We start from the raw sequence: 15,044 nt of genomic DNA, 5'->3' as shown, positions 1-15,044 counted from the left end.
GGACAGTACCTACAGCTGGGGGGACTTGGGCTTACATCCATGGTCCTCACTGCAGACTTCCAGTGCTGCCTTAGTTGCCCTGTGCCTTGGGCCTGTCTGGAAACAGCTTTTCCTTCAAAGCACGTTGTAATAGCAACTGCAAGGAAATACCAGATTCTTCCTTTGAGTATATGTAGTAGAAAGAGTAAGTAGATTGAGAAGCTTTTGAAGACAAAATACAATTTGACTAAATCTCTGTAGCTGGGCTATAGGGTGCCACTGAAGGTGTGCTCAAGAACCCCAGCACCTGGGAAGCCATTCAGCCTGAGCTGGCAGAGGGTCCTGCAGAGCTGCCATCCTTCTGCAAGCACGTGCCAGCGTGGGCTGTGCTGGATGAGCTGGGTGTGCTGCATGTGCTGAGGCGGCAGAATGGGTCTTGAAGGCCAGGTAGGATCTTTTACATCATCATTCCAGCCAGGCTGTGCTTTGCTACCCATTGGTTTGTTACCACAGGTTTGGAAGCTCTCTGCCTGTTCATACCACAGCACGACAGTAAAGACTGGTACATTTATTCTCGGCTAGTTCATCTAATCAGATGTTCTTGTGTGAGTACTTCACAACTGAAATGATCCCTGTGTGGCTTTAGTGGTTCAGAACTGCTTAAAAACTGAAACTGAGGAGTCTCCACATCATGGTTAGGCTCTGTATACCTATGGGAGCCTCCTCCCTCTGCTGCAGGTTTAGCAGATACGTGCTGCCATGTCTTAATGTAAGCCAAGCAAATGCATCAGTCCTTCTAGCACTGAAGAAACTAAGAGAAACTTAAGAAACTAACCAAATGAGAATTCAAGGTATGCTTTCCCCAGTGGAGACAACTTACTGGGCAGAGTCCGCCTGCCGTGTCAGCTCTGTGTGGAAATGCATGCACCCTTAGGAATTTTCTCGTGTGATCATTTAAATAGATCATCCAACTTTTGGGGTTTCTGCATGTTCAAAACCACGTGCAACAGTAGGAGCTCAGAATGTGCAAACAAGTTGATCTTTCAGCTCACCCTGGCTATGCTACAGTGACAACATCTGACTTGCCCGTTCATTTGATTCATTCATTCTTGACAGACATGCTGGTGAGGACAAGCTGAACTACACTAACTTATGCAGCCCTAAGGGCCTGTTCTCTCTATAGCATCCAACTTTATAGCTAATTATTAGATTGCTCAGTGATTAAAATAAAAATAAAGAAGAAACCTACAGCTTTCACACTGCAACTGTCCACCGTGCCTTGAAGTACTTTGGATTAAAACTGCTGTCACAGGACAATAGCGTGTACTTGGCACAGCACTGAGCTTCAGAAAGATCTGTGGTGGTGTCTCAGAGGTGTATCTGTGTCTACCTGCACTGACGTTGTGGGGTCATTGGAAGAGTGTTGCCAGCACAAGTCCGTGTGGTTTGGACTTTAAGGTTGGCCCTGCTTTGTGTGCAGGGCTGACCAAAGACCTGCAGAGGTCCTTCCCAACCAAAATTAGTCTTTGCTCAGGATTGGGGCCATTTCTTATTTGCAGAACTAGGCTTTCTAGGGAGCAACTGTTCTCATCTCACTGCCAGACACATAACACAAAACTTCATAAAGGTACCTAGGAATCCAGGCCATCTGTATTCCATTATCCACCTGCAAAAGTCTAGTGATGTAGAGAGTGAGGACAATGCACTTGCCATATGCTTCAGGAATAAAGCAGCATCTGCCATTCCCCTTTGTGAAGAAATTGCCAAAATTTTGACATCTGTAACACAAACACACGAAAATTCTGATAGTTGTGGCTCTGGGGAGCCAACAACTCTAAGTTAGCCTAAGAGATTCATCACAAAACTGGAGTTCAAAGTGTGAGGCCATTCATCTGTGCACTGCTAATGACAGTACTTTACAGCCAGACTTTTGATTCCCTAAAAGGGGATCAGTTTTACACCAGGCCTTTCTGCTGATACTCGGGATGACGCAGAGATTTTGGCTGACAACTTTTCTAGAGTCACTGTTTGGCATTCCATCCCTTCAATACGTTTCCCTTAATAAACATCACAAAAAGCGGGGTGGATACTAGCCTGTCTCCTGACGGAACAACTCTTGATAAAAGAATTGCCTCTGTAAATTCAGAATATTCTTATGCTGAAGTGGAAGCTACCACCACATAATAACCACTGCTTCTAGGTTAGGTCTGGTGACCACTGCATTTTTATGTAACTTGTACTGATAAGCTCCTTCCAAATCTTTTCCTGCTTTTTCTAGTTACTGCCCTCATGACAGACAGAGCAGTGCATCTCACCTGTGAGATACCTTTCTTAAAGATGATCTGCAAAGGAATTAAAAATGGGCTGAGACTTTGTTGTTGCTGCTTCTTTGTGATGAAAAAAAGGATTTGGGGGAAAGTATTCAATGTTTGGTCTGTTTTTTAGTAGTTCAAATGTGAACTGTCTTTCTGTAGAGCAGGAACCCTTTGATTCTTTAAGCAAAAGATGACAGTTTTATGGAATTAGGAGACCATTTATTAACAGCAGTGCTGTAAACACAGAGCCCTCCAGGAGGCTCGTTTATTCTCAGTGTGAATGTCAGGAGCTGTCACACCTTGTTCAAGAAACTTTCCAGCCTGTGTCATAAATGTCATCAATGGGTGCGCACCAAAACACAGCGGTTCATCCAGTTCATCCTTCGGTTCATCCAGTGAGCCGGTGAATCCGCGAGGTGGCTGCAGACTCAGGAGAGCGGGCCACCTGCCTGCCCAGGCAGTGCCAGCGTGCATGCTGCTGGATAACCATGAAGGGACCTCAGGGACCCCTTCCCCTCGCAGTGCTCATGCAGCAGATCTGCCACCAGGCCTTCACTTACGCTCTGTGCCAAGAGCATGAAGGTCATGACTCGTGCTTGTGCGCTTGAGATCCCTCAAACAGCAGCATGAGGGATCCAGCAGACGTGAGGTGGAACTCACAGCACTGGAACTGAAAGCCCTGGTGGATAAGGAGACATCTGTATCTGCTGCAATAGCTCTAAGCAAGCCAGAAGCAGGCTTGCTGCTGGCTCTGTGGAGGTGTGGAGATGTTTAGGAGCAGTTCTCGAGTCCGCTGGCACTAGCTCCTCGCACCATACCCGTGTTGCAAAATGGAGGATGCAGGTCAAAGTACCATGGGAGGTACTACAGAAAACTGTAGAGGACTGCTAATTTAAGGAGTCAGTGTAATACCAATCCAGCTGCCTTGTCACATACTTCTGTAATTCTTCAGACTCATCAGGTGATATGGAGGAGTATTCTGAAGCCAGCAGGGGTCATATAACTCTGTTATCAGAAGAAACAGATGTAAGAACTCTTCAAAATTAATAAGCTTTTAGCGATTCCTTTTCCGCTGGTCCATTGGCCTCATGGGGTTGCACTAATAGTTATACCTGCTAGAAGTTGTGATCATTTACACCCAAGTTCCTCAACCCCCTAATTTTTATTTCAGTAGCCATAATGTCTTTCTTTCTCAGGCAGAATTACTTTTGTTTCACCGTCCTGTGCCTTCTTTATTCTTGGCTCCTTTTTCCTTTAGGCATTTTATCCCTTCTGTGCCCACCGCAGGCTGCTTCTAGGACTTCAATTATTGCTGATATATGTACTGCCTTCTGCTAATACCTAGCCCAATCTCAGCAGTTCCTTTTAAGTAAGTCTCAAAATCATGGGAGTGTACCTGTGATCTTTCTTTTTGTGCGTCTCAAACTGACTGCATGCAGATTCATCCCCCAATTAGGATTCTGGACATACAGCCTTGACCTTTGGCTTACAAAAACTGTGTCTGCATTAAATACTTGCTCTTCTTTACCAAATTGTGTTACAGTTTTACATGGTATTGCTGAACCTATCTGCCTCCTGACTTTCAAAGGAATTTTTGCAGAATTGCTTAAGGCAGCAGAAATGAAAAACAACCAGACGACGTCAGAGCAGGGACTCCTGCTGCTTGACAAGACTTGCATGTCTTGGTGCTTGTGCTTTGAATTTAGGCTTCCTCTAAGAAAAATGGCAACAAAAGCCTCATTTGGTGATGAGCAAGGTTTTTGTCTATGTATGCTGTTTACATACACAAGTCAGGCTCCATAATGAAGAAATCTAGCTTCTGCTCAGAGACAGTGCATGAAAGGTTTGGGATCCTAAGGTGGAAACCTCTGTGACCCTACGTCAGAGGAGCCTGTGTCTGGGCAATGAGGATGCAGACACAGGCTGATTGAGGAGAGCCCCAGCCCTCTAACAGGAAACTGAGGAAAGCGTGCCGGTGCACAAAGAGCACGGCGTGGTGTCAGGCATGGCCTGCCACTGGTAGCCAGCTCAAGCTGGGGGAGAAGGCAAATCAGCGCCACACACTGCGCAGTTGCTTGTTCTTTGATGTACTGCATTTGTCGCCAGCTCCCTTCCAAGCTTTGATATTCTACCGATCGTGGCAAAGCAGGTTTTGGAAGTGTAATTTCCCCACAGGCTTCGTGCACATCCCAACTGCGGAAAACCGCTAGCAGAAGCCTGTATGATATTCTTGCCATCTGGCCCTCTGAGCTAGGTCAAACAGACAGAGGCAGGATTTTCAAAAGTGCCCAGCGCACGTATGTGCTTTTAAAAGTCATTTCCGTGGTACCCAATACAAGCACGCTTGCCTTAAAGACGAATTTTCAACAGGATGTCATTCCTAGCACAAGTAAATATTGTAATGCGTTCAATTTATGTAACGAATATATTATCAGCCTCTGTTGTTGGAGGGGTTTTCATTTTAAGTAGCTTAAAAAACATTGCTCTTAAATACCTAGGCTCTGCTGATTGTTTTTCAGTCTTCCTGTGCCATACAAATTCCTCTGCCTGTGTAGGCAAACCAGCTTTGGTCCTCTGCTGAAAACTGTTTTTATAACGGGAGCAGCAGCTGTGTTGTTTTAGCTGTTTCGTGTGGAGGCACAGTCTGGAGAGGACCCGGTGCCATGCTCCTTGCAAGCGCTAGCCCGGCTGCTGTGCATGGCCACCAGGGCAGCAGAGTCACTTGCCTGCTGGGGGCTGCCAGCCCGGCCTCAGGCACATGGCAGCACTCACAGGTGCCACTACACAGTCTGTGATTCCTCTCTTGGATAACCCCTGGTGTCAGCAGCGCCTTTTCTAAGGGAAGGAGGCAGCCGCTGGGCAGGAGGGCTTGTCACAGCAGAGATACTCGAGGGAAATGAAGGCAGATCTAGGTACGAAGGCACCAGGCAGAGGCTGAAACGCATTAAATCGCCCCATGATGTTCCAGTTCCAGTGCAGAAATGCCTTAGGTCAGCATGGTTCTTCTCTTTATTTCTGCAAGAGCTTACAACAGTGAATGAGAGGTCGTGTCTCTTAGCCTGGCGTTGTGCTCCAGCTAAACGAATAATAACCATGCTCCTCTCACTGGGTCTCATCACCTCATACTCTTTCTGCTGGGTCTCATTGCGTGTCCTGACTGCCCTCGGCTGGATATGGGCTTTGCCTTCCCAGGCACCGGTGGCATGGCTCAGCCAGGGTCCTCAGCATGGTGCCCCAGGGTCCCTTCGCCCCAAATCAAGTCAGAGCACCCAGAGCACAAGTGGCCGTGTCCCAGAGTGAAACGGTTTAGAATAGTGGTTGCTGCTCCCCAAAATCTTGCAGAGGAAATATTCCTCAGATGGCTGGCCTTTGGCCAAAATGCCTGGCCATTTCCCTTCGTGCTTCTTGATGTGAGAAAGGTCTCTTGGTGACAGTGGTGCTTTGCTAAGAGTAATCGGTAGAAAATATTGGCTTCTCTGCCGATTTGTTTCCTGTCTTTCCTATGGTCAGTGATCCTGAATGACTTTGAGTTCTGCTCTATTTAAACAAGTTAAACAGGTTTTTAATTTAAAAGATCCCAGGTGATGATTTTCCAACTTGTTAGGCTTAATGGTTAAATTTGGAGGCTTTCTGTGGAGGAGCAAAGAAGGTGCCTGGTGGTAGCATCTGACTGCCAGGCAGCAGCAGACCCTCTGTGCCCATCGGGGGCTCCTGCAGGTGGGTCTGGGGGGCAGAGGAGGGGAAGCCACCACACTGCCAGAACAGCAAACCAACTGCACTCTCACTAAATAAATGATAGAAATGCCCATGTTTCCCACACTGCATTTTAGCACGAAACTTTCTGGTGCGAAAGAAAATCACATGATGAAACAAGTAAAAACAGTTTGGAAAGTTTTACTTTAAAAGGAGATGTGCTCTAAAAAAGTTTATATATATATATATATATATATATATTATTTCTCTATCTATTGAAAATATCTCAAAGCAAGCTACCTGACAAAAGGAAAACAAAAGTATGGTATTGGTTTTCCTTGCTTTTCCCCCATCTATTGAATAAGGTTTTGTTGGGATAAAATTAAAGTGCTTATCTTTGAATTTGCTTCCTCTGGTTGAGTTGGCACAGTACATTGAACGAAGGAATGTTCCAAGTTCAGAGGTGGCATTGGGGAATCTAGTTAAAATGACATCAAAGGCAGCACAGCAGGGCTGAACATGTGTTTGAAGCCGGATAGATTAGAGGCCATTATCAGCCTTTCGCTACTGTGCTCTGAACAAAAGTCACTCTTTCCGCTGGGACTGCTGCTGTGGAGAATAAAAAAAAAAAAAAAAAAAAAAAAAAAAAAGGAAGAAAGAAAGAAAAATTGCGCCTTCTAGTATAATGCTGCTTTTCCCGTGAACGTCCATGCGGCCACAACGCTGAAGTTGTGTTCCAGTGCCCGGGTTTTGTGTGGCAGTTAAGCTGATCTCTTGTTTATTGATTCTGCCCAGCAATGGCTAAAATCATTCCCCAGCAAAGGCAAGTCAGTAAAAATCGTCAGTGCTTTTGTTCCCATCTATTCTGGAAAAAAACTGTGTCTTGATACGATGAAACTGTTTAACCACTGTGACTCTACGTTATTTTTCAAATGGAGGTTCATCATTAAAGAAAATGAAGCTTTCTAATGAAAGCTATCGTGATCGCCTGTTGTTATAGCAACACTCTGCAAAATTGCTCTGCTCTTGTAAAGTGTCATTGACTGGGCGCAGCGGAGGTGATGCTCTGAGCCATGCTCTGCCTCCTCCTGCATTACCTGCAGCCGGTAGCCAGAGCTGTAATTAGCCAGACTAATTCTCTGTTTTGTCATTTGTCTTCCTACAAAAAACCACTTGTCGTTAATCATGGTTTTTATTTTATTTTAATGCATTTAATTTTGAATGCCAGGGTTACTGAATGAAATTGCAGTCGTATGGTGCAGTTTGGTCACGGGAGCAAATTCATGGCAATTCTGTATGGAGCCTCGTTTCCAAAGAGTAGCTGGGGCAGCAGGCACCACAGACACGGACGGGGCTCCTGTTTGGGAAAGAGAACTGATGGTGACAGTCCTTGCCCGGGCTCATGCTTGTAACTCTGGAGGTTTTCAGGCAAAAAAATACAGTAAATAGTGTTTTCCTTGCCAAACATCACGTAGACTTTGAAAATCTGCTCATGTGAGCTCATTAAACTGTTTTGCTTATGTTCTCAAGAAACAGCTGTGCTTAGCAGTTGAGGGGGTTAGGAGCTTACCTAAAAGCCAAATGTACTTACAGTTGGCTTGCGCAAACATCTTGTCCTGTAAGATGCACTTTGACTGAATTGGTCACCAAGATGTGTAGGGTAGCGACTGGAAGAAGGCAACGTATGTGCATGGAACTTATTTCATATTTGTGACAACTAAACCACTCCATTCATTTCCACACACTTCCATGACATTGCCATTACTGAATAAGCAGAATCTGTAAATTAAAAGAGGAAAATTCCAAATTGCCAAGCACTAGGAGGGCATTTGTTTTTGCACTAGTTGATTTTTCTCAAAATAACCCCGTTTCACTAGGACATGAGCCCATTTCCTTATCTCATAACTGAGCTCCACTTCAATTGCGTTTTTCTCATCCTGTGATGGTTTCAGTGGTGAAAACAAAACGTGGTTCCTTCCTTTTCCTGAAGCTGTACCCGGTCAGTGATGCTCTGCCACCGGCAGTGCTCAACACAAAGCCTGGGAGCTGTGACCCCTCTGAACACCCCATTGCTGGGACCCAGGGTGCCCCCAGGTGTTTGTGGAAGGGCCTCAGCAGAGCGGGTCTGTACCACCCTGCAGCTCGTGGCAGAACCACGAAGCCAGCTGCTGGTCTTTCTGGGGACAGGCTCATTGCTACCAGTCTCCTTCCCCCCACCTTTCTCTGCAGACACCTCTGTCGCCAGCTTTTTCATCAAGGGAACAAACAAACTGAGCAGAGCTGGTTGGCCTGCATGCTGCTGCCCATGGCTTCCCTGCCCAACCTACACCAGCCTCCTCTATGGCAAGCACTGGATTTTTTCACCCAATAACTTCAGTATCAAGTCCGTCATTTCTAACTGAGCTAAACATCATCTTAAAAGCCATGAAGTCAACCCTTTGCTTTGATAAGCCATTTGAGAAGTTACCATGTTCTTTTCAAAACATACACCTTGTTCCCTGACCGAGTTCCCCTCACGGAGCTCCCACTCCTCCTCCTCCTCCCCCCATTCCTAGCCTGCCCTGTGGTTTACTGTGTACATTGCTGTCTCTTTTGTAGAAAGCAACCAACTATAAAAGGTACCAGGATGCAGTCCAAGTCCTTCTCCCTGCCCTCTACCTTGGGCAACAGTTGCAGGAGTCCTGCCTCGCTCAGCTCCCAGTGGATGCTGTGTAAGTGCCCCTGGTAGGGAGCTCCAGGGACCCAGAGGAGCACCATTCCCCATATCGTTCCTCTTGCTCTGTTGCACTCGCCCTGGGCATGTGAAGCCTTTCTCAGACTCTAAGAGGTTTCCTTCCTGCCGTTCTGTGGCAACAGGGCTTCAATGAATGTTGTGTGATGGAGACCATCTAACGAAAGGCACTAAAGCAGGGCGTGTTGTTGCTTTATTCTGGCAGAGATGGGATCCCACCATACAGACTCCGGAAGCAGCATCGCAGAGAGATGCAGGAAAGTGCCAAAGCAAATGGACGTGTGCCACTACCTCACATTCCTGTAAGTAGCACTATCTCCTTCTGCAAAGGTAAACATGCGAAGTGCGTGAGATCTCTAGCACGCATTTGCTCTGCTTGCTCAAGTTTAACCTCCGTTAGCACTGCATTCATCTGGGGATGGGAATCCACTGTGCTGAGAAAGGGCATGTAAGAGGAGGAAAGCTTGGTAGTCCTCTGCCAGCCTCATCACCCAGGGGTACCCAAAACACAATTTTCTTAAGTGCTTGGTCAGTAGCCAGTTTCTTCAGGACAAGAATGGAAGTGCAGGCTGGCTGAGGTGGCTGGTGTCTGCCTGCAAGTAGGCTGGGGGGACAGAGATGTTTGTGGGAGGGGTAGGAGGCCACTGGGCACGAAGGCTGATGTAGCCAAAGTCAGCCGGGGAAAAATGCAGCTGTCCTGAGCAGTATTCCTGCAGTGGGTAGCAAAAGGGAGTTCTAACCTATTCTCAAGGACTCTGCAAAGCCTGCCTGGGAATACATGGTAGGAAAGCAAAGAAGGTGCAGACATAAGTATTTCCAGTTGTCTGGTATTGTCTCCCCAGTTGCTTCAGGTAAGCAAACAGCTTTTGGAAGATGAGGCTTCGGGGCTCTGCAGCACCATCTGCAGCTCTGCTTATTATATTCTTTCTGTGAGAAGTTACAGGTGACATTTAATATATAGCAGGGAATAAAGGTGCTTTTTTTCCCTTTGGACAGCTGGACTCCAGCACAAAACAAATTGGGAAAGAAAAAAAAAGCCTCCATCTGCTTTTTCCAGAAGTGCCTTCAAACTTGACACAGCTGTTCCCATCCTGCCTGCTCAAAGCAGCACAATGCAAGCAGAAATACACCCTCGTTTTAATCTGATTTAAAAAAAAATCACTCTTTGTTTTCCTTTTTAAATTAGATTATTTGCCTTAGATTTAAGAGGGTCTCCTATGCTTTGATCACTGGGTTGACAATAAAAACCCTGGCTGTGGACACTCACTAGCCATCCTTGCTTAGTCACCTCTCTTTTCATACAGTTGCTTTTGCAGTGTGGTCGCTGTTGAAAAGGCTGGCTGGGTGCCTTTTTATTTCACTTGATGCAGTTTTTACTGTAAGCACTGCTTTGTTAGAGTGGAAGTTTGAAAGCTTGGCCTTTATTTTTGTTGTTGTTGTTGTTGCTGTTAGTGAACAGTGGGAACTACTGAGTGAATGTTCTCTGACTTCAAAGCTTGTCAGAGGTTTTACCTTTCGGATAAAAATAATAGTGGGTTTCTGTTGATCGTGTGCACTGGCAATGCCTCAGTGAACTGCAGGTTATAAACTCAGAGTATGGAGCATTAAATATGTATAGTGAGCTGTTCTTTAACAAACTTCCATCTGCCAAACATTTCTTTTGTTAAAATGAATAAGTGTCATTCCAGCAGCAGTTCCTTGCAGACTAATTAGTTTTACTTAGCATTAAATTTTATCGACCTTTTTGGAAACCAGTTAAAAGGGGGTGGGAGGGTAAAAAACAAGGTTTAAATTGGCCACCTGCTGCTTATAAATTTATATATTATCCTACTTATCTACACAGTCTTTTAGAATTGCATATTCCTTCTAAACTACATACAGACGCTTCACAAGGATTTTTCTATGAAACACTCAGTGTTCCCATTAGATTCTGTGCTGTAATTTTAAATCCCAGGCAAAAAGGCATCTTGACGCATATTTTTATGGGAGTGGAAGACTGAGAAGTCAAGTTAGTTCTAGTCTTTCTCCAGGGAATATAAGTTTAGTTCAGACACTCTGGCACCTCCTGCCAGCCAATTACTGACACAGAATTGGCATCAACTTCAGAGAGGCACTGCTCTGCCCTCACTTATCAATCAGCCAAGAAAGGAGAAGGTAATTAGACAATATGTTTTGACAACACCAGTGTGAAATGTTATGAAGTTAGTCTTTTAAAATCACCTCTAACTGCAAGTTTATTGAATTAAACTTACCCAATTAGCAAAGAGCCATGCAAATGTTTCTTCAAGTGTTGCTTTCTAAAGCCAGTGGTTAGGATATCATGCAGCCCGTAGCTAGAGCAGTCTCTGTGAGCTGCCTGGACCTGGCGGTTAGCGTGCTTTTAAACATGTAGCAGTGACTAAATTGCAGCCTTTGAGTGAAGGTCTTTATGGGCTCATATCTAACCAGTATAGCCAGAATCCATACCAGTAAGTGTTGCAGAGTGCATGGTGTGTTTTCCTGCTGATAGTAGAGAACCTCCTACCTCCACAAAGTTGTTTTAGAAGTCCTTTAGAGACCTTACTGTTCCCTGACAAATGAGGTGTGGGGCTATTATGCAAAATTCTGAAAGAACTTATATTGCTTTTAATAGCAGCACTATTTAGGTCTTTATTTTATTCAGGTCTAGAAGCTATAAACTGTAGTTATAGGAGATTGCCTGCTAGTTTCATCAGCCGTGCTGCCTCCAGACAAGTTTTAAACAAGTTTTAGTCATGTAGGATTCCCCACTATGTAGCAGGAGATTTTAGTGCATGGACAGCAGTGTTCTGCGTATTCCATACTTACAAACTTAAAAACACTCTAAGTTGGGAAAAGTTGTGTTTTCTGAAATGGCGCTGTGCCCAGGAATGCAGCAGGTGAAGGTTTCTAGCAAGCAACAAGACCTTTATTTTGTGCCTCTCCCAGGAACCTATTACATAGTGGGTGCCTGTTGCCTTTTATGTGATTTTTCCATCTTCCTCTAGGATTTGAGCAAAGTCTTGGGGCAGTAAGAAAGGAAAGAGCAGGCAAATGCCCAAAGGAGGAGGAGTAAAAGCCCCAAGAATGCAGGGCCTTACCTGTGCTGTTGTACTGTATTTACCCTAGCTCTGGCATGCAGCAGTTCCCAGGACAGGGTAAACACCATTTTCTCCCTGGCAAATTCAGAAAAATCCAACCTCAAGCATTATGGCTTGGGATTCCTTTTTTTGTGTGTGTAATTTTGTGTTTGTTTACTTGCATGAAGAAGCCATTTTGTAGCTGTAGAGCTCCCATCAAGTGGAGCTCTCCTGTCCTGCCCCCAGTCAAGGAAGCTGTGAGCATGTTGCACGGTTGTCCTGTGAGAAGGGATGCTCAGCCTTCCCAGGAGGGTGTCCTGTGCGCAGAGGTGACTTCCATGGTGTCCTTTAGTGGAACAGGATTCGAGCGACTACTCTGCAGTGCTGTACAAGTGAGGAGTGGACAGGATGAGGAGCCCTGGTCTCATTCTGCCTGGGTGGCTTCTGCTCCTGCAAGCTGGGGACGTGCTCGGAATTCCCATAATCCGATGTGTGTCCTTCTCAAATGTCTCATGGCAGTGGGACTCTGCTAGTCCCTGAATGCTACTAGGGTGGATGCTGAAGTCCAGCTACCCATGAGCTCTGCCACAGTTGTTTCTGGCACAAAAACACCAGTTGCCCTTTAAAAACATATCCCACAGTGGCATACATTAATCTGGGAAACGTAGAAGTTGAAAATTTCTTTTCTCTTGTGTTATCTAACCTGCCATCTCCACTTCGTCTCCAAGACTGACTTCTGATCTAACATCAGCTGCTTGAGCATCATGGAGGCATTAAACCTGTAGAAGGCATTTGAGATTTATCAACATGTAATTCTTTGGCCCAGTCAGGTCTGTCAGAACTGGTTCAGCATGGATCCCTGGGGCTGACTGAGACCTCTGCCCAGTGGTAACACTGGAAAAGTTATTTCATCTTAGAGCAATTGAGGTTTTTTCTCCCCAAGGGGAACCTGCAAGCCACAGTGAGATTCTTCTCTTTCAGCCTTTTCTTTTCTTTATAGATCATAGTAAAATCACTGTCACTGTGATGAGGCTGAAAAGGTGGCATAAACTCAGTTGGGAAGAAAGAGTGAGGAAGGACAGAGTACAACTTCAGCAGTCCCAGCTTTCAGCCCTGGAGACAAATGTGCAGATCCTTGCCTGAGGTTTCATTCAGCTTTGAATGCTGAGCAGGCAGCTTTATCGTGTTTCTTCACCTCACAGTGGAGGTGAGAAGCCCACTCAAGCCTTGAAGAAACACAGCTCAGCATAAGTGGTGTTCCAGACGAGGCGCTAATTTAGGAAGACAATGTGTTCAGATGCAGAACCTGGTCTTCAAACCACAGTTTCTCAGAGAAGGGGAAATCCATCAAAACCCAAGACCTGCATCTGCCTCATGGAGAAAATCCATGCAACTCTCATTCCATCAGCTCCAAGAAAAGATGGAAGAAACATGATAGCAGGTGCTAAATGGAACAACTTGGGTGCTTGTATATCTAGCGTGTTCTTAGCATGCTGATTCTTCCCAAAGCTACCAGAGCTTCAGACACTTCATATGTCCAGGAGAGAGGACAGCGTTCTGGTGATAGGTACACCAAGAAATCCTTCCTAACAGTTGATTAAGAAGATTGACTAAGTTGACTAAGAAAGATTACTTCATCCAGAACAGTTCAAACTATTTCTTTCTTGCCAGCCCATCTGGCATTCAGCCTCCTGTCCATTGTTCTCTGTAACCTCCCCAGCCCAGCATGGTTTGGTTCTGGACAGACCCTGTCTGAACTAGTGGCATTAAATAAAAGTGGATAAATAATTAAATAAAACATTAGATAAAACAACTTCAGATAAAACATTAGATTAAACAGCAATTCTTTAAGACAGAGTGCTTCCTTTCTAGCTTGTTGACACAAAAAGGCCAGAGATCTCATTCTGGTCCAGACTGGAGGGCTGTATCCTCCAAAAACAGTGGGTGTTGGACCAGCCAGCTCTTGGAGAATGCTGCATCCTTTACTTGGAACAAAAGCATTTGGAGCCCCTCTGATTTTAGAACAATAAACAGCTTATTTATGACTCCCTTGCAGGGCTCTGTATGCCCACGAGGAGACAGGGGCAGGTTCAAAGTCCTGAAGCTCTGACAGATCCTCCTCTGGGCACAGGCTCAGCCTGGCTGGATTTTGGCGAAACGTGTCTCCTTTCCTAAGTTGGGCCTGTCATTTGATAAAAGTTTCAAACCCTTTGTTGTCTTAAGCTTTTTGAGCCAGGTCAATGCAGTATGTGATTACTGTCCAGAGGAGATAGCAGTGGGCTGTATTGTTTCAGTGCAGGGATTTTGCATTCATTATTCTCCAATACTGTTAGTGTTTGGGGAAGTCTGTGTAGCTCATCCTTTGAGCTAGGAATAAAATCAGAGCTGTGGCAATTCAGAACATCATTTTGCTTGGTAGCTTTCTGCAAGTCACCATTATGGGTACTCACCAGGAAAATACTGCGCACGTGCTGTGCTCTTCATCCATGGTGAAGTGAGATTTATTTCAGCTCAGTTGATGGATAGGGAGATGGACAGAGACTCTCCCAGGGACTGCTTCCCACTGGGGGCTGCATCTTCCACTGTCAGACAGGCTGCTCTAGGACCTGTGCACGCTGTTGTGCTGAGCGGAAAGCCAGAAGGACAAGGTAGTGTGGTTTTGCATGCACAGCAGTTTATCAAAGAGAGAGGAAAACGAGTTTACTGTATAGGTTCTTAGGCTCAATTATTTTCATTTATGTAGTTTAGCTTCAGTCAGTTGCAGGCTTTGAGAGACTGTGGATAAATGTGCTGAAGTATGATGTAAAAGGCCAAAATTGTCCTATCAAGCTTTAGTGACCCTGAACTTCTTCAGGTACTCATTGGAGTTGGAGCTGCAGTCCTTAAGCATTGCTGGGCCTGGAGGAGCTGCCTTATTTTACCAGGACTGAAACATGCAGGTTAACAAACCTCAATGTTTGCACCTGCTGCTGCAGCAGACTGGGTGCTTGGGAGAGATTTTCTTTGAGGACGTTGCACTGCGTCAAGGGATATGAAAATAATGGGAAATCCCTTCCTGATTCTGCTTTTCTGGGGAAGCTGCTGCAATAGCTGCAACAGGGAGATCTGAGCCTGTATCTGCTGAGCCCTGAATTCTTCCCCTGCACCCGGAAAGCTCCTAACGGCGTGGTGCCTGCTCTGAGCAGGGCTTGGTGCTGCCGTCCCATAAACAACCACAGGGAAAGTTGATGTGTGTGAGGTGGCAGGAGG

General features: G+C 45.5%; 1 protein-coding gene across 3 annotated transcripts in view; it reads left to right on the top strand.

Annotated features, from left to right (window-relative positions):
• The window catches only part of AXIN1 (axin 1), a 78,997-nt gene that overhangs the window by 41,868 nt on the left and 22,085 nt on the right, over positions 1 to 15,044 (top strand). For all 3 annotated transcript variants that reach the window (XM_084295698.1, XM_084295699.1, XM_084295697.1), the window contains exon 4: positions 8,924 to 9,020. In XM_084295698.1, coding sequence (XP_084151824.1) covers positions 8,924 to 9,020 — 97 coding nt within the window. The remainder of the gene's footprint in view (positions 1 to 8,923; positions 9,021 to 15,044) is intronic.

Source organism: Netta rufina (genome assembly GCF_964035555.1).
Source record: "Netta rufina genome assembly, chromosome: 15".
In the NCBI taxonomy this organism is placed as follows: domain Eukaryota; kingdom Metazoa; phylum Chordata; class Aves; order Anseriformes; family Anatidae; genus Netta; species Netta rufina.
This window is presented reverse-complemented; position numbering and strand designations above follow the sequence as displayed.